The 26,654-nt window shown below is 35.4% G+C and overlaps 1 protein-coding gene and 1 pseudogene across 1 annotated transcript; both read right to left on the bottom strand.

Moving 5' to 3' along the window:
- Nucleotides 1-1,012: 1,012 nt before the first annotated feature.
- On the bottom strand, nucleotides 1,013-15,790 carry LOC123884128 (protein VACUOLELESS1-like). The gene is made up of 15 exons (XM_045933139.1): nucleotides 14,830-15,790; nucleotides 13,577-13,867; nucleotides 12,443-12,582; nucleotides 12,195-12,300; nucleotides 12,023-12,115; nucleotides 8,884-8,973; nucleotides 8,685-8,798; nucleotides 8,440-8,547; nucleotides 8,262-8,335; nucleotides 5,510-5,564; nucleotides 4,862-5,043; nucleotides 4,483-4,612; nucleotides 4,178-4,280; nucleotides 3,352-3,449; nucleotides 1,013-1,445 (listed from the first exon to the last, which is right to left on the bottom strand). The coding sequence occupies exons 1-15, from the start codon at nucleotides 15,631-15,633 to the stop codon at nucleotides 1,281-1,283; spliced, it is 2,553 nt and encodes an 850-aa protein (XP_045789095.1). The 5' UTR covers nucleotides 15,634-15,790; the 3' UTR covers nucleotides 1,013-1,280.
- A 3,076-nt stretch (nucleotides 15,791-18,866) lies between these two features.
- On the bottom strand, nucleotides 18,867-22,148 carry LOC123886405 (annotated as a pseudogene).
- Nucleotides 22,149-26,654: the final 4,506 nt, after the last annotated feature.

Raw genomic sequence — 26,654 nt, 5'->3', positions numbered from 1 at the left:
CTGCTGTGACTTGTGTATGTCATAACTCGTTCTGCGGACCAAAAGACATAATTAAAGTTCTGCAGATCAAAAGACATAATTGAAACTTTGCAAACGATTGACACAAATGAAACCAATGATCTATTTGTGATTGTCCCAAATAAATTCTTATGCCAATTCACAACCGGATAAAACTAGCGTAAATTCTACTTGTAGTGAACAAACATGTAAGATAACACACTCACAAAAACTAAGCAAAACTCTCCAATTGCTTCGTGCGTGCTTCTTCTTCGATCAAAGTGTGTTCTTCCTTCGTCGTGTAACTGTTCACTCAACTCTAGGGCAGATGAAGGAAACGTTGGAACGTTTTGTTTTTGGACCTTATAATTTTGTTTTTTTTTTTTTATTTTAAAAAATAACCTGGCAACATGTCATTACTTAAATAAATAATTTTTTTTATAAAATCCACCTAAACTTGCCACGTCATCCAAAATGAACAGTCAACATCCAACTTGTCCACTCAAGGTTTAAAATGATGGAACCTTTACATGGGGAAATAAGAAAAATAATAAAATTACGGGAGAGTAAATCAAAACTCGCTCCAACTCTACATTCTATCATTAGTTTCACTATTTTAAACCTAAACCTTAGCCTTCCAAAAGCACCACAATAACTTTTCAAGTCATGAGGGGATTTGAAGTTTCAACATAAAGATTATTAACCTTCAGATCTGTTATACCATCAGCCTTACCTTAGTCCTTAAATGTAGATTTTCTCCCAAATCCAAATAATCACGTTACCATGTAATCAACTAATGACTGCATTGCATTAGTGTCAACCATGCGATTGATGTAAAGGAATTATCTAAATCACTTCGAACGTGATTCTTATCAACAAATCTCAAAGGTTTATTCTTGTATTTACATAGGTTAGAGACTAAATTGAAGAGACTATAGTTTAGGAACTAAATAGATGATTTATTCTTGCATTTTTCATACCCAAGAGAAATTAATAAGAACTTAGACACTGTCAATACAATAAATAAATGCAGCTGTTATCATTTCTCGTTAGCAAATTGTACTGTAGATACACGAATGACAAAATCAAACAATATAAACACAAAACAGTGAATGCCTCTATAATCATGTAAGAGGTGAAAACGAAAAAGACAACATTTAACACAATTTAGCAGATAAGATACAATTCTAATACAATATACACAATAATTGTTCAAATTGTTCAAATCAAATGAAAATAACTAGGAAAACGGTATAGGGAGGCAGAAAACCCCGGAAAGAAAATCATGAAGCACCTTGGAAAGACAATCGATCTCGAAGAGTATCAAATATTGATTGAGCTCCTGCATTTTGTGCAAAAGTCAATTTCAACCGACCAAGCAATTCACCATCTTTTGTCTGTGAAGCAGCATCAGCAGCTTCCTTGGCCATACCAATTCGTGCATATGACTGTCCAAAATAAGATAAGATATAAAACATTAGTGTCCACATTATACTTGGGAAAAAAATTAAAGCCATCTACATTATGTGAAAATATATTTTGATATTTGTATTTATCGTATTGGCATATAGTATAAATAGAGATAACATCTCCTGTATTTATTTTTTGTAATCATTGCTTGGAGCCTATATAAAATTGACTCCGTTGTGTGGTTCAAACTTTCTCACTTTTCAACATATAACTTATATAACAAAACCTCTAATTTGTGCTACAAAAATTGGCAGTAGTATACACTTTATGTAATCCCTCTAGATCACAATGCTTGTGCAATTAAGGAAATAGTTATCACTTACACATAGAGACTTGGTAGCCTTTGCTACATTTTTAGTCTCATCATCACTTTCCATGTTCTAACTTCAATTTTGTATTTAGGAGGTAGTTCTACTTTTCCACCGTTGCAAATAAAACTTCTTAAAATTGAGTTATTGGGCCTAACTCATCCTTACAAAACCAGCTTGTAAAGTGAGGATTGCCTTATAAACACTTAGTCAGGCCATCTCTCAACCGATGTGGGACTTCTTAACACATCCCCACCCGTCCAGCGCTATTGGGCTTGATACGCGGATATAAATGGTGGATCGCCCGATCGGATACCCGGAAGTAGGTGGCCCAAGCTGATCGTGGAGAGGCTCTGATACCATCTTAAAATTGAGTAGCAGGCCTAACTCATCCTTACAAAACCGGCTTGTAAGGTGAGGATTGCCTCTTGCTTATAAACACTTAGTCGGGCCATCTCGCAAGCGATGTGGAACTTCTTTAACACACCCCCTCGCGCTCAGCACTGTTGGGCTTGTTGCGCGGATATAAATGGTGGAGGGCCCGATCAAAAACCTGATTGCATGCGGCCCGGCTTAGTGGCCCAGCGAATCGTGGATAGGCTCTGATACCACTGTTGGGTCATCACGAGGGAGCAGCTGGGGGGATCATCCACATTGGGCTCAAGAACAACTTCAGAAGTGAGTTGGACACCACACTTTAACCCAAAACCTTAAGGTGTTAGGTTTATGGGTCCCCGCACTTAACTCACACTTGCCACAACAATCTCCCCCTCAAGTGCGAGTCCTTCAATTCAATTATGCTCCCCCTCAAGCGGAAGCTTTTCAGCTACCCTACACTTGCATCGCAGTTGCCGCTGCTCAACAGGACACGCCGCCTGACCACCTTTTTCAGGAAAACTTTCGATACAAGAAGCCGGTCGTAGCCTTCGTCGAACCATTGGCTCTAATACCACTTATAGTGACAAACACATGGTATTATAACAAATATTCCCCACCCCCGAAAAAAGAAGCATTTGTTTGTTCCTCAAATTCCTACATCAGAGCAACAGTAATACTAAAAGTATTGATAGGATGAGTATTATGATAATCATGATTGAAGGGGCAGGGACTTTTATAGGCAGTACCAATAATATCTATATTGATAATTGGATGACTACTTAATATATGTGTATGTGACAAGTGTTTGGTTCATTTTATCTTTTTTATGATAATTTATTATTCTTTGAACTGTATTTTCTGCTGGAGACATGGCTATTTATAAAGGACTTGGCTTCGCAATAATGAAATTTTCATATTAGACAGAAAAGTGAGGAGTTTGAGCCATAATCAACAGTTGCATTATTTAAATCTCAAACAATCAATAGTGTATCTTTTCCTCTAACGTCAAGTAGCCAGATCCATTTGAGAGAGGCAATTGGTTCAATTAATAACATGAAGAAAACAATAACGAAGAATGAAAATTGAAACTGACTCGCTGGTATTGATTGGTTATTATACAAATTTTAATCTTTTAATTCTCAAAAACTTGAAGAAAAAAAAAATACATCAATTGAGATTTGAGACAAGTTTAAAATACCTCGGCTTTTTCTCGGGGGTCTGCAAGTTTGGGGATATATTTAATAGCTTCTCCCTTTTCATCGGCTTCAATGCATGCCTCCACAAATGGTCTAAAACCTATGGATTCCATTGGTATGAAAATAAAGTAAGGTACCAAACATAGTAAAAAAGGAAACTACTACTCTGTAATGAACATTACAAGAAGGAATCAAAATTTCAGATCTGCATCATTTTCATACTACATAGGGTATAACTAAAAAGTGCTCAAGTCTACACAAAAGTAGCACCCTTCTAAAACCAATTTATAGCCATAGGGAGTTCATAAATAAGAAACTATACTTCAACTTTGTTTTTCTGAAGAGGGGAACTATGCTTGAACTTCTTTATCTTTGTCTTCGTACACAATCATATCAAGGCGGAAAATCAGATACAGATTTGAATATATAGCCATAGAGAGATCATTTGAAAATTGGCTGGACAAAACACCTAAAATGCCCCCAAAACTGAAGAGGGAGTTTTTTATTTAAGCATTTCTTGCATTGATTTTATTTTATATCAATCTAAAATATGCTCCATACGACCAAACTGTTGGAATAACTATTCTTAATGTCAGTGATATAATGTATTTTAATTTTTATTGAATGGAGAATATTTCGTAGCAACATAAAACCACTGTGTCAGTGTAATATATCCTCCTAAAACCCAGTACTAAATAACCAACACATTCGATCCTTTCAGTTTGACCAACAAGTGCTCACATTGGAGTTAATAAAATTTAAAAGACAGGATTTAGTTTGAATGACTCTTCCGAATACCCTAAAAACACTAGCAGTATGGAAACTTACCTATTGGTGGTTTCTTCTCCTTCGAAAATTTTTCTAGGGCTGCCCAATCCTTGATTGTGGCCAAAGCAAAAACCTTAAGCCAATACCATCTCTTCTCAGACACCTGTCGTAATAGAACCACAGAATTGTGTGTTTAGGAACTGATGATTTACACAGGAGAAGAGGTAGGGGTCATAAAAGTGGTCCTTTTTGTTTGTATTGTTTTAAATTCTTTTAAACAAATCCTTCATTCAAAGGCACAAAATGAATCATTCTATTTCTTTAAAGAACCATAATCAAGGTCAATTTGAGAGTTGCCAACCAACCTTAAATTCTGTTTTCACTTTTAGTGCAGCTCGATGATTTCCCAAGACAATACAAGTCCGGATTGTATCACTTATACTTGAATCTACAAAAATGGCCTGCTTTGTAGTCACTTCAAGTTCATGCTGGAGCCTGCAATAGCAATAGTATCATAAATTTCCCTCGACTGAAGACATGAATATTTATTCAACAACGAATAATAATGTTATTTAACAGCTAGTAACAACAATCTAAATGTTTCTGCAGAAATATATGAATAAAATCACTTATTAGTTATTGATAAATATATGGACATCAAGACACCCCAAAAGCCTAACAAATTAAATCATTAAAAGATTTATTATATGGAGTAGCAGTGAAACAAAAAACTGATAATCACACCTTAAAAGTTTTGCATGCTCTTCGGCTGCTTTTGATTCAAAGGTATGTTCCTTGGTTTCTGCAAAAAGATTCTGGGCCTTCTCAATAAGTTTTATTCGAGGACCATGAAGTGGAGATCCCTTGCTTGCCATGGGATTTTTTCCAAGTTGCCATGATTCTTTCCAAAGAAGAAATGCAACATCCTGCATAGATTAACTTCAGAATAAATTCCAGTATGAAAATGGAAAGCATGAAAAGTTGCACTTTAGCATATAATATGATTACTAGTAATACTTAAACTTAACATATCTGGCATAAGATATATGATTATAAACTTTCTGATTGTTGTAATTAGTAAATTATTGAAAAATGCAAGTAGATTCACTTGTAGACTAATGCTTAGCTTAAAGTAAAAATTATATTAGTGAGGGAAAAAGAACAAACAGAAGGAAGAATGTCTTGATGAGTAGTCAGATGACATGTGAATAGATAAATTATCAATTCCACGCAAAAACAAAAAAAAAATTATTAGATTGAATGAGAGGTTGGTTATCAGTATTGTGTAAAACAATCCCCATTAAGGAAATGCAACCGATAATATATACCGGACATTTTCCCCATATATAATAAGTCATGCATATTAGACAATTTGTTGCGAACAGAACATACTTGAAGTTGCCCTGTTGATAAGAAGAAGTCCTTCAAAAATTCATGTTTATAGCACCTGAAAATGAGATCTATTAATTAATGGCTACATAACATTATTTCTCCATAAAAAATTGAATACTTCAAATCAGGTGATTCTATTTTGATTATTTAAAAAAGGAACTAGTATGTCCAAGCTAGAAAACATGGACAGAGATTATATTTTAACCATTAGATTGAACCCATCCCTCCCTCTATTTTTAATATTTTAAGACGTGCCTCCCAACTCACCTACTTGAAATGTATTTATTAATGTCTGGATGAGATAACATTCTCAAGAAAACATTGTCAAGGTCCTGAGAGATTAAACAATCAATATCTAGGAAAGGTAGCAAAACCAGATCAAGGAGACAGAAATTGGTAAATAAGGATAAAGAACTGCATCAGTTATTGATGAATATCACTGTTGACACTATAGATTTTAGTCTTTTAGGTATGCAGGGGGGAAAAGAAGAGAGCTAAAACTAAATATACTCGGAAATAGATATTTATTTCATATGAGAAGAAGTGTAACAAACTAAGCGCAAAAGACTAAGCTGCATTTTACTGTATTAAACTCTTTTTTTTTGACAAAACTGTATTAAACTCTTAATCATAATTAAATAAGGGGAAAAAAGTATGAGATATGGAAAAGAGTTAATAATGCTTTGTTTTAGTCCCTACAAATTATTATTTTTATTTCATCACCATCATTTAAGATGGAAACTTACATGGACATTTTAAAATGATGTGGCCTTTACTTAATAATCATGTAGCATTTTTTTTAACTGAGTCATTTTTTTAAAAATAATTAAATACGACAAAATTTAGTTTTTTTTCTCCTTCCCTTTCTCCTTTCCCATCTTCCCTTTCCCCTGTGACCATTACTTCATATCCAAACCCATGAGGACAACAAAAACAACTTGAAACTCCATGGAAACAATTTCCATGTTGTGCAGGTACTTGAAGCTCTTAAAAAAGCTTCTCACAACAGACAAAAACATCACCAATTAAACCGAGGGAGGACGCAATAAACCATGCACCTGTGACGCCACCTATGTCATCACCCACCTCAAGAAACCATAAACCCGTGATTCCAACATAGGATTCAATTTCCAAAGCATCTATTACATCTTCCAATCACCATTTCTTTGCAGCTTCTGCGCCCATTAGCCCATCACACTGTCACCTGTATACTCCACCTACTATACCAGTGATTGACCTTCTGAGCGTTTGCTCATTCCACATTGAACGTTATGAAACCTGGAATTAATGAGTAGCACAAAAGAGGAAGAACGGGGAGTGTCGTCATAGCTATTTGATTTAGGGTTGAGTAGTAATGGCTGCAGGTAGTAGGGAAGGATGGGGTCAGACTCACATGGTGATGAGTAAGATCTGTAGACTGTAGGTAAGATACATGAGAGAGGGTGATTGTTTAGTTCATAAATATTGCATAATCACCAATTAAATTGCCTCGTTATTTAGAAATGTCCACCTAAGCATGTATTTTGCCACATCAGCATTTTGGCAAGGTTAGATTCCACAAAGGACTAAACGTGGGAGAATCTTAAATGATAGGGGTGGAATAAAAAAAAAGTTGTTGCTGTTAAATATGCTAGGATCTCATCCCTAAAAGCTAGCTCAAAGGGTGAGGTTGCCCTCACATATTTATACACTTCACATCCCGGGAACCTAAGCAATGTGGGACTTCAAACAATCTCCAACAACACAACAATACATTCAACACTCACCCTCATGCCTAGCGTGGTCTGGGTCAAATGCCCACACTGCAGTCCTTAACCCGGCTCTGATACCATGTTAAAAATGGGTATTGGGCCTAACTCAACCCTACAAAACCGGCTTTGTAAGGTTGAGTTAGGCCCAATACCCATTTCTAAGATGGTATCAGAGCCTCTCCACGATCCGTTGGGCCACCTGTTATCAGGTTTCCGTTATCGGGCCACCTGTTATCAGGTTTCCGTTATCGGGCCACCTACCGTTTATATCCACGCACCAAGCCCAATAGTGCTGGGCGTGAGGGGGGTGTTAAGAGTCTCACATCGGTTGAGAGATGGCCTGACTAAGTGTTTATATACTAGAGGCAATCCTCACCTTACAAGCTAGTTTTGTAGGGTTGAGTTAGGCCCAATACTCAATTCTATGAGTTGCAGGGACTAAAATAAGATTGGTCGCGTATTACAGGGACCAAAAGCACTATTAACCCTATGGAAAAGGATCCTAACATATCACCTAAGATAATCTTCACTACTCTAAGCTACAATTTTGATATAGGCTTAGCTTAACTATATTTTTATCCCTAAAAAAGTATGACTATTTTTCAAATTAATCGAGTTTTTTTCAAATTTAGTCCCCACAATTATTTATCTTAAAAAAAAATACTTTTAATACTCATGAAGGATTAAACGCACATGCTTAGGGACTACAAATTCACTATTTTTAAAACCTTTTTTTATTATACTCCCTCAGGTCCTTAATATAAGAAAGAGTTTACTTTTTAGATACATTGGAATATTGATGTATCTAGTCTATAATGTAGTCTAGATACATTAATATCTCAATGTATCTAAAAAGTGAACTTTTTCTTATATTAAGGACCGGAGGGAGTATGCAGTTTCTTTTCTTCATTTTGTTATGCGTTAGCATTGAACCTTAATAATACATAACCAGGAGGATCTACACTGTCTTGCCATTTGAAAAATGGTTCACTGGAATATACCGTGCATAAGTTATAAATAAGTCACGTGCTAATTGTCTGGCCTGTATGGTTCCAAAGAACTCCAGTGGCTGCCTCTGCAATATCATAACAAGAATGTGTGCATGAGACACATGTTACTCCATATACATCACAAACCTGACAACATTTAAAATATAATTTTTTTTCCAGAGTCATGTACCATTTGCCAAATATGAAAAAGTACAAGGTAAACAAGATCTGTATCACCACATTCAGTTGCCTTCATCAAAGCTATATCTTCTTCTCCTATGCTTAACAGGAGAGGAACCTAACACAAGTTTATGAGAACAATAATAAAACATCCCACCAGAATCCAGACAGAAAATTGGGCATGACTTGGGGAGGAGGGGAGACAAGATTGGGACGCCACTAATTCAACATAATAACCAGAAAACAAATTTCCACCTGTTTAGACGAACGGGGTTCATGTTCAACAAGCAAGGCAGCTAACTTTCGGCGGCCATTTTTGTCTGCATGAGCAGCAACTGCAGCATAGGATATGCCTTTGCACAATTTTAACTGAGAGTAAAAGAATGCAATTCAAGAGTAGTTGCATATAATATGATGGATGATTGCAAAAGAGCTTGAGGTGGGGAAGGTTAACCTTATCAAGAAGAATCTCTAGAAGAGTAGCATCAGGTATCCCCAATGATGCAGTTATCTTAGCACATGCCCAGTGCATTATCACTACCTCCTACATAAGTAGTCAGGAAAAAAAATTCAAAGTTACTTGAATACTCACAGAAGATTGTTGATGTACCGATTCAGTGATTGTACCAGTAATTAAAAAAACAGAAAAAAAAAATAAAAAATCAATCAATTGTATTTTAGTAATTACTTAAACTATGCCTTGTTTTCATGTAGCATGTTCATTTATTTGAACAACCAACAATATGTGCCAACCTTTGACAACACCAATGGATATACTGAACCCTATGAAGCACGGATTCCAACACAGATAGGTTCCCTTCAATGGCGAGTCTTAAAAGGAATTATTCGCCCGTGGGTTTATTGATTGGAAGAAATAGAATACACAAAGGACTCTATTTATTGGAAATGGTAGAAAAACAATACACGGAGGACTCTAATCCCCTTTGACTAGAGCTATCTCTAGTTCACCTCACAATGGCTTCGCAAAATAATTTCCTAAACCTCCCAAAGGAGTGCTGGTCCTATTTATAATACATAGGACTAACAGATTACAATAACAGAAAGTACCAACAGCCTAATAGCACTAACACTAATATGTGTTTCTACCTCTTTTCCTATAGTTCACCAACATGGTTTAGCGTGGTTCCTAACGAAGACGCAATACAGCATGTCCAGTATATAGGACACCAGGACACCGCATACATATTTTTATTTATTTATTTATGTGTGTGTCTGTATAACTACCATTAACATGAGAAAAATCTTAATTGAGAATTAAGATTAATACAAGACTAGGAATCATTTACAATGCAAACCTTAAATAAACAATCCTAAGATACGAAGATGGATGTGTCTTTTATAACTTGTAAATTCTAGGATAATGAGCCTAAAAAATGGAGGCATCATTTTGCTTTTTGTCTCAAAGTAAAAGATCTATGTTTGGCCATAATCAGGTATTGACAGTTTGACACAGTTTCTTGGCAGTTGGCACGTGTCTAACAGGTGTGCATGCCAAAAAAAAAAAATTTAAATCAGACACCTTTAAAAGGTGTCTGAGACGTGTTGAACACGTGTCAGCATCCGAAACATGTCCGGCACAACACTTTGGTTAGGTGTTTGTGCTTGATAGACTTACACCTTTATATAATCACAAGGACAGTGCAAAAGCAGCGGCTCCTGCGTGCGCGAAATATGTCAGCTCCTTTCAACTTAAAAATGGGATGTAAGCAATTATGATACCTTTGCTTCTAACATCAAGTTGTGGCTAAACAGCCAAAGGCTATGCTGATTACCTCACCACAAAAGCGCCCTTTTGTCTGACAAAGTGACAATGTTTTGGCTTAATGACAGAATTAGATGTGGGTGAGAAAGTAATCGCTAAAATCATATAGCGTAAGAGTTTTGAGAAAAAGGAAAGAAGCAATGAAGTGGAGTGTTAAGGGGCTCGAGTAAGAAATATCAGGAGGAAGAAAAGGCAGAGCATTTTTAACAAATTATAAGAGGTTTAGCCATGTTCTTCACTGCGACACTACCTACTCCCTTCTCTGACAACACCCTGGTCCACTCAGTTGCAAGTTCATACAAAGCAGCCCTATGATTCAGTTCTTTATTATTTTACTGCTTTTACCTTTGCCATTTGTTGGAAATTCCGCCTTCATTGCGGTCCGCCCCCATCCGCCTAATTGCGGCATTTGGGTTACCTTCATTGCAGCCTCCAACACCTTCATTGTGTTGGGTGTGAAGGGGTGGATTTAGTCCCACATTGCTAAGAGATATGGCCTGTGTAGCGTTTATATAGCTTTGGCAACCCTCACCTTACAAGCCGGTTTTGTAGGGATGAGTTAGGCCCAATATAAAATTTGAGATGGTATTAGAGCCTATCCTAGATCTATTGTTGGGCTTCTTGCATCGTCCACGCTTCAAGCCCATTGGGCCCGAGCGTGAGGGGGTGTGTTGGAAATTCCGCCTTCATTGCGGTCCGCCCCATCCGCCTAATTGCGGCGCCTCCAACACCTTCATTGTGTTGGGTGTGAAGGGGTGGATTTAGCCCCACATTCTTCATTGCAGCCTCCAACACCTTCATTGTGTTGGGTGTGAAGGGGTGGATTTAGTCCCACATTGCAAAGAGATATGGCCTGTGTAGCGTTTATAGAGTTTTGGCAACCCTCACCTTACAAGCCGGTTTTGTGAGGATGAGTTAGGCCCAATATAAAATCTGAGATTATTGTTTCCCAACCAACAATCCTTGTTTTTTTCCTTCTTCTATCCAAAAATACTACCTCTGTCCCTAAATATAGAACCGACCCCTTGAATAAATCATGGGAATTGAGAAACAGATCAGATTTGTTCTGAACACACTTTCGAAAATCCTAATTGCATATTTCTAAACTCAGTGCCTAGTTTCATATATCATAAGAAGTACAAAAAAATACACTACAAACTATCCAACCATATAATTTCTACTTTGTGTTAGCACATTCTCTTTTTAAAGGAATTTTCATTACACGAGTCAAAGGAATAGGTAGCATTGCTTCACTGTCACTACATGCTTTGTTGTTTTTATATCCTTTTTATATATTATCTTGAAGACTCTTTCTAATCACCTTATTGTTTATAATAAAAAATAAATAAAAAAAAAAAAAAAACTTATTTTCTTGATGAATATGTAATTTTATAAAAAAAAAAAAAGGGCAGCAAAGTTCATGACTTGACATGTAATGCACATATTTTGTTGTTATAGATGTTAGAGTTAGTTAGTTAGTTAGTTAGTTAGTTGAGGTTGTTATAGGGCTATTTGTATAAATAAGAGAATACGATGTATAGTAGATCATTATTGAATATTGTAAACATTCTGAATACAGTAGCAAATCTACTGTGAAGGGTAAATCCTCGGAGGAGAGATTTCTCTCCTAATCTTTCCTATTTCTTTATAAAAGTGTTCTATCTTTGGAATCCAATTCTTGGGTTCCTAACATATTTCTGCTCATAAGGTGGGATATTTCAAGAAATCAAGTTTCAATCTTGTATTTGATCAGTTGGTGCTACACCGTTATAAAAGAGAATGCAAAAATATACAATATGCAAACACGTACTTGATTCATTCCGAGATATTCCGATATCCGCAGTGCAAGCAAATGTTGGTGAGCATTTATCAGGCGACCAATCAGGACAGATGGTGTAAGCAACTGATGGTAATAAGCAAATTCAGTACAATGTCAGCACAGATAATTTCACCACTAAAGAGACAAAGTATGCCTTATAAACCTTATATTGCTGAATACTAAGAGAAATGCCAATCTCAAGGCTGCGCACTGCATTCAAGACCCGCAGAATTTTAGACATTTCTTGGATACGATCACGATGAAAATTGCTGCCAAAGTCAACTGGATATCATTACCGAGAGCGAATATCAGAAAATATGCTTGCCAAACTTTCACCACTAAAAAGAGTTTTGTTAAGGCGTCAAAACAATTTTCAAAACATTTTGGTCAGAAAATCCAAATCAAGCTCACCTACAAAATGCCTGACCATAACTGGCTGCCCTTAGGAGAGTTTGTTGACGCAAAACATCAAATTCATGACCTGCAGCATCAACACATGCTTCAACAGCCTCAGGAAGGGATGATCTTATCAATCTCAAATTTTCATCTGCCTGGGGAATGATGATAAGAAAATCAAGCAGTCATTTACAAATATGAACTGTTTGATGATGCAATAATTAAACTGCAAATAAAGACCTCATACATCAACTAAGTACACATATAACAAATCAATTCTTTTTCTTTACTTTTATATAAAAAATATGGTGCAAACCAACCACAAATGCTTGTTTCCTTCATCCTTTTCCTTGATGTATAAATAAATTAGAGAAAATAAATAAACCGGACTCAATCAGCCAAATTTACCTTTATCATCCATTAAATTAATGAGAGTAGTGGCAAGTGTTTGTTTCTTTAAAGATGGCCAATAAAGGTATATTACGTTGTCAGTAGACAACAATGCCCAATGTGCCCAACGCTCAGTAAGACATATTTGAGCATATGCTTAAGTTGTCTATTATTAAGTAAAACCAAATAAAAAAACAGTAGCCAATGTTACAGAATTACAATATATAAAAATTTGAATACACATTCGAATTTCCAACTAGATTCTGTTGTGCAAATATATGAAAAAGTAAAAGCATCACAGCTCAAGAGGACACAGTCTTGTTAATCCATATATTCATTAAATATAGGGCTACACCTAAATAATTAACAAACACACATTCTTGGTAAAAAGTGCATTATCAGTGAATGACTCTAGGTAAGTTCCTCATTAAATATATTCAGAATTATCATCAAGCTCTGCAGCCAAGAAACATGAATTAAGGTATTTGCACTTCAAACACCCACACAAACTCTGCAGTCTTTCTCTACTCCACACCCTAAGTTTGTAGGCTAAAATTTTCAAGTACAAGACAAATTTTGTAATTCATTTGTTGGCAATGAGTAGAGATCTGATTATAATCATATAACCAATGACATACACTAGCGGACACTTCAAAGTTCTGGACATACAAACTCTACGAACAATTAGAACTGATGAAACAGAGAAAACTATAAAGTCAGTCATGCAACAGAAAAGAAGAACGGGAATGAAGTCTCTACCTTAGCACTACGCCTATCAAAATGATCCAAAGCATCATACAGCAAAGCTGCGGGTGATGTACTGCCAATTGTGAAGATTGAAACTGTGGAATCAGGAACCCGCTGTAGAAACTCCATACTAGCGTTGGACAATATCCTCACTCCATCGCACTCGGGAATAAGAATTATTGGTTCATCATAAAGGTAGGTTACCGGTTCTCCATCAGGACCCATCATCAAAAGCATATCATCCCAGTAAAGCAGCACAGCATCCATTCCACACCAAGCAAGCTGCTCCGGAGGAAGAGCTGACTGCGGATACGGAAATACAATCATAGAGCTAACCACACATAGAGTATATATAGATCATAAACAATTATGGATGTCTATCCAGTTTAGATACACCCTATGTTTGTCACTTATACATGGTGCTCTAGCAACACACAATATAATAATCGAAATAATTAACAAAATTGGGTGGCAACATCATATACAAAACAGCAATCAACTGATTGACGTGATATAAATTTAAAATTATGCTACATGCCCACAAACACCAAATTCTTAAGCACTCAACTATCAAGACTTTAGCACATCCCTCAAATTCTACAAAATTCCATAATCACTTATTTCTTATGTAGCATTGACACTCACATGATATCGATACAAGTTGTTAGTCTTAGTTACACTAAAATCATTCTATTTTCTTAAAATTGTCATTGGTGTTTCCGTGTCAATGACTGTCATGTCCAGTGTCTCTGTCTTTAATAGTGTTTCCTAGCTTATTTCACTCAAAAAATAACTAAATAACTATTAGACAATATTGTTAGAAATAATATAAAACCATTGATATGACTCTATCATAATAGTTTAAGCTTTTGGGATAATTGGTTATTTGACATGGTATAAGAGTCTCTATGACTAAGTGGTCTAGAGTTTGATCCCCGCTCCCCTCACTTTCTAATTAAAAAGTGGAATTTAAGCATATGGTGGGTGGGCTTATGCATTATCCACGCTTCAAGCCCAAGTGGACTCTTGCGTGAGGGGGCGTGTTAGAAATAATATAAAACCATTGATACCACTCTATCCTAATAGTTTAAGCTTTTGGGAGAATCGGTTATTTGACAAGTATTTCAACTTTAAATTATCGCTAATCCTCCGATATCCCTGAACATTTAAGGCTACAAGTTTTGCAATGGTTCAAAGTCCAAACAACACAAAATTCACAATAACAAGCACATTTCAAATTTCATTTTCCAATCCAATTCACGCACCTCGCACTCCCTCTCGATGATGACATCCGTTAAATCCGACGTTGTAACAAGAAGCCGGCCATCATGAGTGAATGACGCAAGCCACTTACCATCACGCGACACCACCATCTTCTGCAGCGGTCCCCGGAGCATCTCACCACCAAGGCGCTGCACACCATCCTCCTCAACAGCAAGCACAGCAGCATCCTCCTCTTCACCACCATCACCAACTCCAAGCAAAACCTCAACATTCCCAGACACCGTATACTGCGGTTCAATTACAGCCATACACCGCGGAGGTTCAACAATACCAGGATCAGCTAGCTTAACCGCGTTAGGGTTTTTGAAATCAGCAATACAGAACAATTGATTCGATTCAGTGATACAAACGACACCGTTTCCCCAAAAAGCACAATCAGCAACGTTACTTTCGAAACATTCTTTACCTAACGAGAGATTCGGTTCGATGAGATGAGCGTGAACATCGTAGCGATAAACAGTGCCATCTTGAACGATACAGACGAGTGTGTGATCATCGGTCCATGACATTCCGATGAGGCGACCGCCAGGGTTACGCCAGACGGTGTCGGCGAGGAGATGACCGGAGGAGGAAAAGAGACGGAGTTTGCGGAGGGCGGACTCGCCGTGAAGCTGAACGATCTTTGAATCGTCACGGATGACGGCGAGGGGACCTCCGAAGGGAGCAGCGGCGACTTTGTTGCGGGCGAGGTCGACGTGTTTCCAACGCATTTGATAGAGTTCGGGTTTACGGTAGTAGCGGTTGTAGAGGAGCTGCCACTCCGCAGCTACGGAGACGTTCGCCATTGTAGAGAATCGGAATTTGGTAGAAAAGTTGCGACTTCCGATCAAGGTGGTGGATCTATAGTTTTTTAAATTTTTTCCGAAGAAGAAGAATAAACACTACGATTTTATATGGCTAAATTATAGTTTATCGACTGTCAAAAAAAATTTTACTTACCCCGTACCAAGATATACTATGTTGTTTTGGAACATAGTAAGAAAGGTAATTTACTTACATTTTTACATATACTGTATTACTATTAAGAAAGAAAGGAAATTAATGTTCTACGTAAAAGAGAGATCATCGGTTGATTTACAAAATTGTCCTTTATTTATGGTATGAAAAAAATAAATTGAAAAATTAAAAGAAGAAATACTAATAAATAGTTAAGAATATAATAGAAAAAATAGCATTAAATGTTTCATTGGTAATATAAAGCAACATATATTGTAATACAACTTTTTTCCTCAAAGTGACAAAAAAATATAGTTTATAATTTATAAGTTGTATAAAAAAATATTGTTCATTTACACATTTTTGTTAATAAAATTGACATTTTTATAAGTTATTTTTCATAAAAATGATGTTAATTTATCTTTATTGAAGTTGATGTACCAACTAAGAAGATGCTAAGGAGTGATGTAGCCAGAATCAAGATAGTCACTAATAAGCTTATGCTCATTGATTCTACCATGGTGGCGATGATTCTTGGAAAAAAGTTGTAATACGAGTGATGGAAGACGGGGGAGACTTAGCGGAAGGTGGAATGCAGTGTTGTGGTGGGTGGGAAGATGGATGTACAAGGTTGGAAGGAACACAGGGTAGGGGTGTGGCAGAACTTGATCCAGACCTTTTGTTTGACAGTTTGGAGGTTTGTGAGGGGAGCATGCAGTGTTGAAGGCGATAAATCAAAAAAGTCAGAAGGAAGGTTGGAGAAAATGTCCAGTAGTCCTGCTAGGTTACCTGATCCAGATGGAAGGGAGAGAGAAATGGTGGGGGGTTGTGCCTATAATAGAATTTCCCATATATCGGATAATCAATTGTTCACTGAATTAAAAAATAATTTATTGAGTATTTCTTATATTTAAAATTGGACGGTGCATAAACACAAACACTTCTCTTTCTTTACGTTAGCTAGTTTGGAGCCCGTGCCAAGCACAGGTATACGTATTTTTATTTATCTTATTTTATAAATATGCAATTTTTGGTATTTTATTTTTGGAAAATGTTAAATAGTGCACCAAGTGCACTGGTTAAACACATAAATAAGGAAATTTTATCTTGAAACTCGTGCATTCAATGTAATGAAAGTGTAAAAAGTTGTTTTTATCAACATTAAAAGTGTAAAAAGTTGTTTTTATCAACATTAAACTTTATGTTTTATTTTTATTTTGGGTATGGTCCACACTATATTTAATTTTAAATTTCGATGGCATGACTCATTTTTTAATTGACATACCACTTAATCTGTTCTAATGGCCACTTTGGTTTTGATGACCCGACAAAAAATGAATATTTTGATAAAACTTTATTTAAGTTACGGCTCAACTCGAAATTAAATTAACAACTTAAAAAAAATAGACAAAAAAATATATTTAATTTAAGGTAAACATTCCGGTACACGGTTTATATGGATATGTACCGGTATACGGTTTATGTGGTTGATTGTGATTGGTCCACAAACAGTATTAAATATAGAAAAATTAATAAATAATATTTATAAATCAATCAAAAGCATCCATTTCACCAAATATATTGGTACATATCCACGTAAAGTTTTTTTTTTTTTTTTATAGAATGTTGTCACAATTTATTAAAGTATTTTTATGAATGATATGTTAATATATATTTTTAATAATAATTTTCTTATTCTATAACTTCAAAGAGACATTTTTCTTAACCCACTTGAGGTTGATCTAGTGGTGTTGACTTTGATCATTAGAGTATAATCCTCTTAACCAAGTTTTTTTTTTTAAAAAAAAAACAGAGAGACATTTTTCTTATACTCTAAAAACGATTTGTGATGATTGCACTTGGTTTACTACCCGTTTTAGACATAAATGCAATCATGGTATCTACACATTATCAAGCTATTTTTAGCTTCTCATAGCATTTTATTTACGTATAAAGTTATCATATATATTGGTATCGACACAAACTTTTGAATGAAATATGATTTCTAATTTTTATGTTTTAATCCAATAAAAAATCTCCAACTAACCCTCTTCATGTACCAAATACAAAAAAAAATAAAAAATTTGCATCTATTCGTACAAAAAAAAAAACGCTTATGTTGTTGGAATTTTGTTGTCCTCTCTAAACCGTTCACATGAGACTTGCACTTATGTAGCTACCAATTTTAAAAATAAAAGCAACCCTGATTTATACTCATTATCAAGTTGTACCAAATGATCTCCAAATATATTTGTTAATCCCCAATTGAGCAATGAAGAAACCAATGTAAAACTACTTATACATATGATAAATATATCGAGTAAGTGAGTATCTACAAAACAAATTTATTCATGTCAATTATTGGTCGACAACTTACCAATAATTACATGTTTATAAGATTATTTTTTTCCTTTATCTGATGTACTTTAAATTGTAAAATACAAATTAATAAGCTTATAAGTGGCACTCACGATGCATTTTAGGGAGCTATCGGTCGATAGCATTTACAAATAAATATGCATTTTAAAAATGTTTATGAAAGAACCTCAAGCGGTACATCAACATAATTACTCTATAATACACTTTTATATATGCCGCGATTTATCAAAATATTTTTATGAATGATATGTTAATATTGATTTTTAATAATAATTGTCTTATTATATAACTTCAAAGATACATTTTTCTTATACTCTCCAAACGGTTGGTGATGATTGCGCTTGATTTACTAGCATTTTTGGACATAAATGAAACCATGGTATCTACACATTATCAAGATATAGTTACTCGCAATATATGAAATAACAAAGCACGACATATTTAAAATACTTGTTCAGTGTAAAAATAAAAAATGACACTAAAAATTGCAAACATTACAGAATATATAAAATCTGAAGCAAAATGTGACATTAAAATGTTCACAAAACTTAAAAACGTGGCATTTAACATATATTTTATTTTGATTAATATCAAATAAAATGACACTAAACACTGCAATAAAAATCAACTGCAACTACTATTTCTATGTTTTGATATTCTTTTTTCCTTTGGACATTTGCAACCGATATACCACGTATCTTGTTTACCTGAACATTCTCTTTTTAACAGCATGATTTGATACACGGTCTAAGTTAATAACTTTTTTACGCTTGATAACTTCTCGAGCTTTTGGACTTATTTCCAATAATTTTGTCATCCAATCCTATTACATAAATATATAAATATGTAAATAGATACATACAAAAATATTAATAAATTTAATTTATTTAAATGTATAAAACTTATGAATACATTTTATATACAACAATATGGCCAATATTATACATCCACAAATAATTATTCAATTTCTTAATATACCTTGTCAAGATTGACATCATCAACACCTTTCACTATTGGGGCTTCAGGGGTCTTAGGACTTATATCCGATAAATTTTTTATTATATTCTGTCATCACAAATTTAAGTTAACGCATATATTAATAAAAGTTATATAAACCAAACACTTCTCTTTCTTTACGTTAATGCCTCCAAATCTTTTCTTTATACCAAAAACAGAAAATACTAATCAACAAACCAAATTTGACCTTAAAAAACATATTTTAAGCATTTACAATTTCCACCAAACCCTTTCATAAAGAGAATGAGTTTAAAACAATGTTGTCAATTGCGGATTGCAGAAAATAGTGGTTTGTTCAAATTTCACTACACAACAATGCTATTTAGCCGTTATTTGACAACATTTTTGTACTAAATAGCGTATTGCGGAATAATTGGGATTCGTTAAAATTCCGCTATGCTATATATGGAGCCGTTATTTAACACTGGTTTAAAATCCTATAACATTTTTTACTCTAGACAGAATAACAATGCCTTTATATACCAATGTGATTTGATACAAGGGTTCACAACATGTGAGGTTCTAGTCCGGTAATGAGCAATCCACAAACACCCTAAGAACATTCCCTCACTACAATGGATCTTTAAGCTAATAATATGCTACACAATGACAGTGTTTGGTGTTTCAAATATAAACATTTTCTTTAGATGTCGAATAATATGGACAGATGGCATTGTGAACAATGAGCAACATCTAAAGTACCAATATATAGAGACATAGGACACTCACATAAACGTTGGTAATAGTTTAAGAAAACGGAAGTGATTGAATGTAATCACATGTGTCAGTGTCGCGTCGGTGTCAGACACTGACATGTGCTGGACACTAGACATATCCTTAATCTGAATTGTCTGTGCTGCCTTTCAAAATAATAATTAAAAAAAAGGATAAGAAAATACCTGTGAGTAAAGGAAGGTCCCTAAGGTAGCAATTGCGGCTCCAAGAGCATTGACGGGTTGAACTGGTGTGTGGAAGATGATAATTGAAGATACAATGACAAATATACGTTTCATGGTGTTTCCAATGCTAAATGTCAAGGGAGAGATCTCATCCAACGACATGTAAGACACTTGATTGTAGAGATGATAGAATATACTCTGAGTTGCTACCCACTTGTAGCGTACATTAAACTAGCCATAGTTTTAGTCAAAATATGGAGAGACAATACTAAGAACCGTAAAAAATAAACAAAAGGAAAACCATAGTACTTTCAGAACAAGGAAAAAAACTGTTTTCGGTTACAAAAACAATTTATGCATGTATCATTAAACAACAAATAGACCAAAGATGCAAAACTATCCGCACTCAAGTTATCAAACAGAGACTAACTTTTTTCAAGTTCAATTCACAATTGTAATCAGTATTGTGCCGAACAATATAAAAGCAAAAACAAAATATTCTTAAAGAGTCAAGTTCATTACCAATCATATTGAAATTGAGCTCAGTCACAGCAGCAAGTGCACATCCACCAATGATTGGAAGTAAAGATAGATAAACTGGCACGAGGAAGGTTTCACCCAAAATAAATCTCGAAACCAGAACACTAAAAGCAGAGTCACCACTATTGATGATATGTGTAAATGACACTGCAACTTTGGACATACTAACCGTAGCCGCTACATGTCCAATTGTGTGTGCAATAACAACCTATAGTAGAAACACCAAAGACATAAGCCAATATCCATTCAAAGCGTTAAATGAATCAACGAAATTGACCAAATTTTTCATAACCATCGCTATCCATCAGAGTACTGTCAATTGTGGATCACAAAAAATAACAAACTCCGCTTTGGTGTTATAACACCGTTATAGCCGTTTTTTCACAACACTTTGTTAAATCAAAGAACAATAACAATTTGTTCAAATTTCGCTATGCTATGGTATAGTTAAAATCAAATTGAGTGGACAAAATTTTCTCTATTTTGTTTTCTTTTAAACTCAACCAACATAATCAACCATATATGAGTTCAAAATTGCAAAACAACAAAAACAACTCTTTCCAGAATAAAAAAAAATATTAGCAAACAAAACAAACCTTTCAATAAATGCAATCAATTTCAATTTTTTCTTCCAAAGAAACAAACAAAAACAAATTCAAACTTACATGAATCAAAGTCTTCCAAAACTCAAGATCAGTCTTAGGAGCTTAAGCTATCCTAGTGGCCCAAGAAATCAACATCATAAGAGAACCACATGCTAATGACAGAGTTGATGTGAGCCAAGGGTAAGGGTAAGCATTCAAAACCTTCTTGTTATAAATATTGAAAACAACATTCAAAGCCCACCAAGTTGCAAAATATATTCCAATTTTCACTTTTTTTGCCGAGGCAAAATTAACGGGAGGTGGGAAGAGAAAACATCTATAAAAAATCGTGAAATTAGATGCAAGTTGATCACGGTCGTTTCGTGGTCAAATAATAATTTAAATAAAAAGTAATACAAGGCAGTTAACCTTGGTCGTCTCCGAAGACTCACAATCGGTTTATCTATATTAGAAATAATTCAAAAACTGTAAATTATGGGGGGTTTGGTTTGTTAACAGAACGTAAGAAAAATGTGAAATTTAATTGATTTAAAACGATCAATTCATTGGCTTTAGGTAACTCGTTCTTGATTCTATCATATGGTTCACAAAGAATAAATTCGTTATATGCTTATGTTCTGGTTGATTTATAAAACCGAATTTAACAAGCGTTACCAATTTTATACGAATTCCATTCAAACAAGCGTCAAATGCGTTCAACTAATCATAGGCAATAGTAAACAAGCGTTACTAATGACAGAATAATATCCTTACTGAATTCAATCAACACTTTTTGCTAAGCGCTCAGAGTTTATGTCAATTCCTATTCAATGTAATCTATGCAAGCGATAAACTAATTGAATAACACGGTGTGAATCAAATTAGAGTGATTAAGCATCATTATAATTCAACTTCATACTGAAATAAAGAACATGAAATTGACATAACAGAACATAAATATAAAACGGAATTTGCTATTAAAACAGACCTCAAGAATTTAAAACGAGTTCCTTGCACCAACGAATTGAAAGAAAGATTTAGTTCTCCATGTAAGTGGTGGCTGCTCTAGGGTTTTCTAATTTCCGTGAACAGTGAATGAATAACCCTAGCTGCCTTTTTTCGGTTTAAATAATACATGGAACGGGCCTTAAAACAATTGGGCCGAAAAATATAAAGTTGTGCTGAATTAAATTCGTCTGGAACATAAACGCAATTATTTGACACATTTTCGCTCCGAACTGGGTTTTGGCCTCAACATGAAAGTCGTAGCTCTTGATCTCAGCTTTCCAACGCATCTTCCCGCGCCTCAATCCGATATTTGTAACTCCAGTTATGACCTGCGGACCGGAAGGGTGTCAAAGTGCTATTTATTCATAAATTAAGTGCGAAAATAAAATAGAGTTAGAAATAAACTTAAATATAAAAACACCTTAAAATAGTGAAAATAGTAAATTAAACCATAGGAATACACTAGTACAATAGTAGAAGAATGTGCATTAAAATGCACTGATCAAATTCCCCCACACTTGAACTTTTGCACTCCGAGCAAAACTCAAATGAAAAATTTAAAAACAAATCACAAGCAGTCAACATATTCCAGGTTTCAAGCTTCAAACCTTGGGTCAAAATTCAAAGATTGGCACAATTCTTATCTATCAACTTTCAATAACAATCTTGCGTGTGTGTACTGTCTCCCACTGTCAACCAAAGTAATGTCAAGATCCCTCTCTGAAACTACCATTCTAGATGCTAAGCTGTCATTCTTTTCCTATAATTTTGGATTTAACCAGAATTTCAGACTAGGGGGGGCTATTTCTTTTCAAGAGATCCAAAGCTTTTCAACATCAACTCAGGGGCAACTATCTTCAAGCTTTATTATAGTTTATTATTATTTATTGTTTTTAAGCTTTAGGTACTACTCCACCTTTTCACCTGACGGGATCTTACTTGTAATAAGTCCAACCTGTTACTCAGAGTAGAGCATCCTACACAGCACTTGTTCCTCCAGTTTCGGGCACAGGAACTTGTTCCTCCAGTTTCGGGCACAGGAACTTATTATATTCATTAGTTTTAGCTCTTAAACAGTTTCCCTTTTTCTCAATTAATAGCAATGATCGGTCTATCTGTTACTCTAGCCTTTCCCCCACACTTAGTTCTAATCATACCTCCATTATATTCAAATTAGAGAACTTAGTCTAAAGAATAAATATTTCAGAGATTTATCTAGACATTACTAAGTTTGACAGTGTTCAAGCAGTTGTGCATTAAGTTGCAAAGACTATCATGTCAAGTATCAAAACAAAAAACTCCAAAAATTTCACTGACCCTACAGCTATCTGCCCTAGCCTTAAAACATGTGACTACTCATGATAATTTATTTTATTATTATTATTTTTTTATTTTTTATTTTTTTATTTTTTTTTTAACACAAAAAATGTAAAATGTCCCTCCCCCACACTTAAACCAGACAGTGTCCGCAATGTAATAATAACACTGTTGGTGTTTTATGTTGGCCTCATTTTGCTAAAACAAATATTCAAGCAAGATGTTGGATAGAATGCTTTAACATTGGATACAACATTCATGCTTCAACATTGGATACCACATCCAGTGCGCTCTGTTTTCGCGAATGATATATTTTTGCGTAAGATCTTTGAAAGATTTGATTGAAGAATTAATCCACGCCTTTTAATTTGTGTGCCAACACACAGGTGTTTCCAGAATCTTCAGTAAGCGATTTATGTGTTATTTGTTCCTCAATATTAAGAGATAAAAGATTTAAATTCTAAATATGGAATCCACAATAAATGTTCGTTTGAGATAAGGAGCGCTGTCACGTATAATTAATAATGGATCTCGTGATCAAGTTTTGTTTGCTAATCAGATCTTCAAGTTAAGGAAACAAAACATTTTAATTGAAGATTATTCCTTGAAGGAACCTTTAATCAAGCTGTGCTATTGAAGCCTAATTGAAGACCTAGCCTGAGCTAGTGAAGGTTATTTAAAGAATGTTGACACCATTGTTCAAGTCACTGAAACCAGATTTGAGTCTTACAAAGCATGTGTTCAGGGTTTTAGTATTGTTAATTGTGTTCTGAGTCTTGTGTTGATTTATACACTGATTAGGAACTGTGTGTCTTTGTGTTGTAATATCTCTGGAGCTTCTAAGCAAGGAGATAGTGTGTGTATACAATTCCAAAGCTTTTAAGTAAGGAATTGGTGTGAGTGTTTTATGAAGTGTGTCTTCACCTGTTGAATCTAGAAGTGTACGATCACAGTGGCTGTGATCAAGAGGAGGTGAGCGGAGGTTCTCATACCTAGGTGTGACTTAGGTAGAATATAGCACGGGTGGTGATTAGGTGAGAAGTCATAAACGGGGCGTTTATTGAGGGCTTCAAACTAATACTATCATAGTGGATTCACTCCTGGATTGGTATCCCCCAGAGTAGGCTGTTATGCTGAACTGGGTTAACAAATAACTGTGTTATTCTGTTTCGTGCATTTTATATTTCCTTATTGTTCGTCTAGTTCAGTGTTGAACACAGTGTTGGATCATCGGATCAAACATACAGTGTTGGAGCATCGTGTTCAACATCGTGTTACTAGTGTGCCAGAATTTCAATTGGCATCAGAGCAGGCACCCTGTTCTGGATTTAGGGTGAGCTCCAGGGAAAATACTTTCTGGTGAAATGGACAAGGAAGGAGGAACAATTTCCAGACCGCCCCTACTGATAGGGCCTGAGAACTATGACTACTGGAAAGCTAAGATGATGGTTTTTCTTAAATCCATTGATAGCAGAACATGGAAAGCTGTAGAAAATGGCTGGGAACCCCCAGTGGTCATTGATAAGGATGGAAAGAAAACCAGTGAAATCAAGCCTACAAAAGACTATTCTAAAGACGAGGATGACTTAGCTCTAGGAAACTCAAAAGCCTTAAATGCCATATTCAATGGGGTGGACATCAACATGTTCAGACTTGTCAAACGATGCACTGTGGCTAAACATGCGTGGGAGATACTTAGGAAAGCACATGAAGGAACCAACAAGGTAAAGTTGTCCAAACTTCAGATGCTTCGCACAAACTTTGAAAATCTGAGTATGAAGGAAGAAGAGACTATTCATGATTTTCACATGAATATTTTAGAATTTGCAAATTCTTTTGATGCCTTGGGAGAACCCATATCAGATGAAAAGCTTGTGAGCAAAATTCTCAGATCTCTACCTAAGAGGTTTGACATGAAAGTGACAGCAATTGAAGAATCTCAAGATCTGGTCAACATTCAAGTGGATGAACTAATAGGCTCACTTCAAACCTATGAGTTAGGCATGAATCAAAGAAAAGAAAAGAAAAATAAAAGTTTAGCCTTTGCCTCCAACACTAGAGAAGATGAAGAATCAGATTTGGAGAGTGATGAAAGTTTGTCAGAAGCAATGGTCTTGCTAGGAAGACAATTCAACAGAATCGTGAAAAGAATGGACAAAAAGTCTAAGTTCAATGTGCCAAGCATCAAGCTCGACATCAACAAACAGACCAATGATCAAAGAAGGGCTAGAAGTGATGAGAAAACCAGTCAGTCAGAAGGGGTCCAGTGTCAAGAATGTGAAGGATATGGACACATCAAAGCTGAATGTCCTACCTTTCTGAAGAGACAAAAGAAAAGTCTGGCTATCACTTGGTCAGATGAGGATGACTCAGAGGAGGAAACTGAAAGTGGATCTGCAAAACATGTCAATGCGCTGACAGGTCTGTGTGAGTCTGATGCTGAATCATGTGATGAAACATCTTATGAAGAACTGGTTGCCACCTATAAGGATCTGTTCATCAGGAGTAATGAAGTTTGTAAGGCATTGGAAAGACAAAAGAAGGTTAATTGTCAACTACAGGATGAGAAGAATGACTATCATGCAAAAATTGATGCTCTCAACAAAGAGATTGAAAAACTAAATGTTGACTTGGAGCATGCTAGAAGACAAGTCAGAGTTTATGGATCAGGAGAAGAAAAATTCCAAGCAATGCTATTGAAACAAAGTGCAGGAAAGAAACCAATTGGCTTTGACTATGAGATTGTTGATCAACAAATGGGATACAACAAAGCTACAATCAGTACTCCCATTGAGAAGACTTTTCCTGTCAGTGCTGGCTTTTTACCACCACATCCTCCCACACACCAGGGAACTGACACTTGGTTAAAATCCAAACCTAAGCCTCCTGCACAGACTGGATCGATGCCTCAACATCCTCCTCCACATCGGAATAACTGGTCAAGAACTAAATCTAGAAGAAGGAACTGGAGATGTCACTATTGTGGTAGGAAAGGGCACATAAGGCCTTATTGCTATAAATTGTATGGTTACCCAAAGAATTTCCGGTCACCTGCACCAAAGCCAGAAAATGTGAAGACTAAGAAAGAGTGGAAAGAAAAAGAGAATGATGTATGTCTGATAGCTC

The sequence above is a fragment of the Trifolium pratense genome, linkage group LG5 (assembly GCF_020283565.1).
Source record: "Trifolium pratense cultivar HEN17-A07 linkage group LG5, ARS_RC_1.1, whole genome shotgun sequence".
Classification (NCBI taxonomy): Eukaryota; Viridiplantae; Streptophyta; class Magnoliopsida; order Fabales; family Fabaceae; genus Trifolium; species Trifolium pratense.
This window is presented reverse-complemented; position numbering and strand designations above follow the sequence as displayed.

Bases quoted from the DNA above. Each gene is read 5' to 3' on its own strand.
- LOC123884128 (XM_045933139.1), bottom strand. From the start codon at position 15,633: ATGGCGAACGTCTCCGTAGCTGCGGAGTGGCAGCTCCTCTACAACCGC. The intron at 8,974-12,022 runs GTACGTGTTTGC...CTACTTATGTAG, and splicing joins AATATCTCGGAATGAATCAA to GAGGTAGTGATAATGCACTG. The intron at 4,281-4,482 runs GTTGGTTGGCAA...CTATTACGACAG, and splicing joins AAGTGAAAACAGAATTTAAG to GTGTCTGAGAAGAGATGGTA.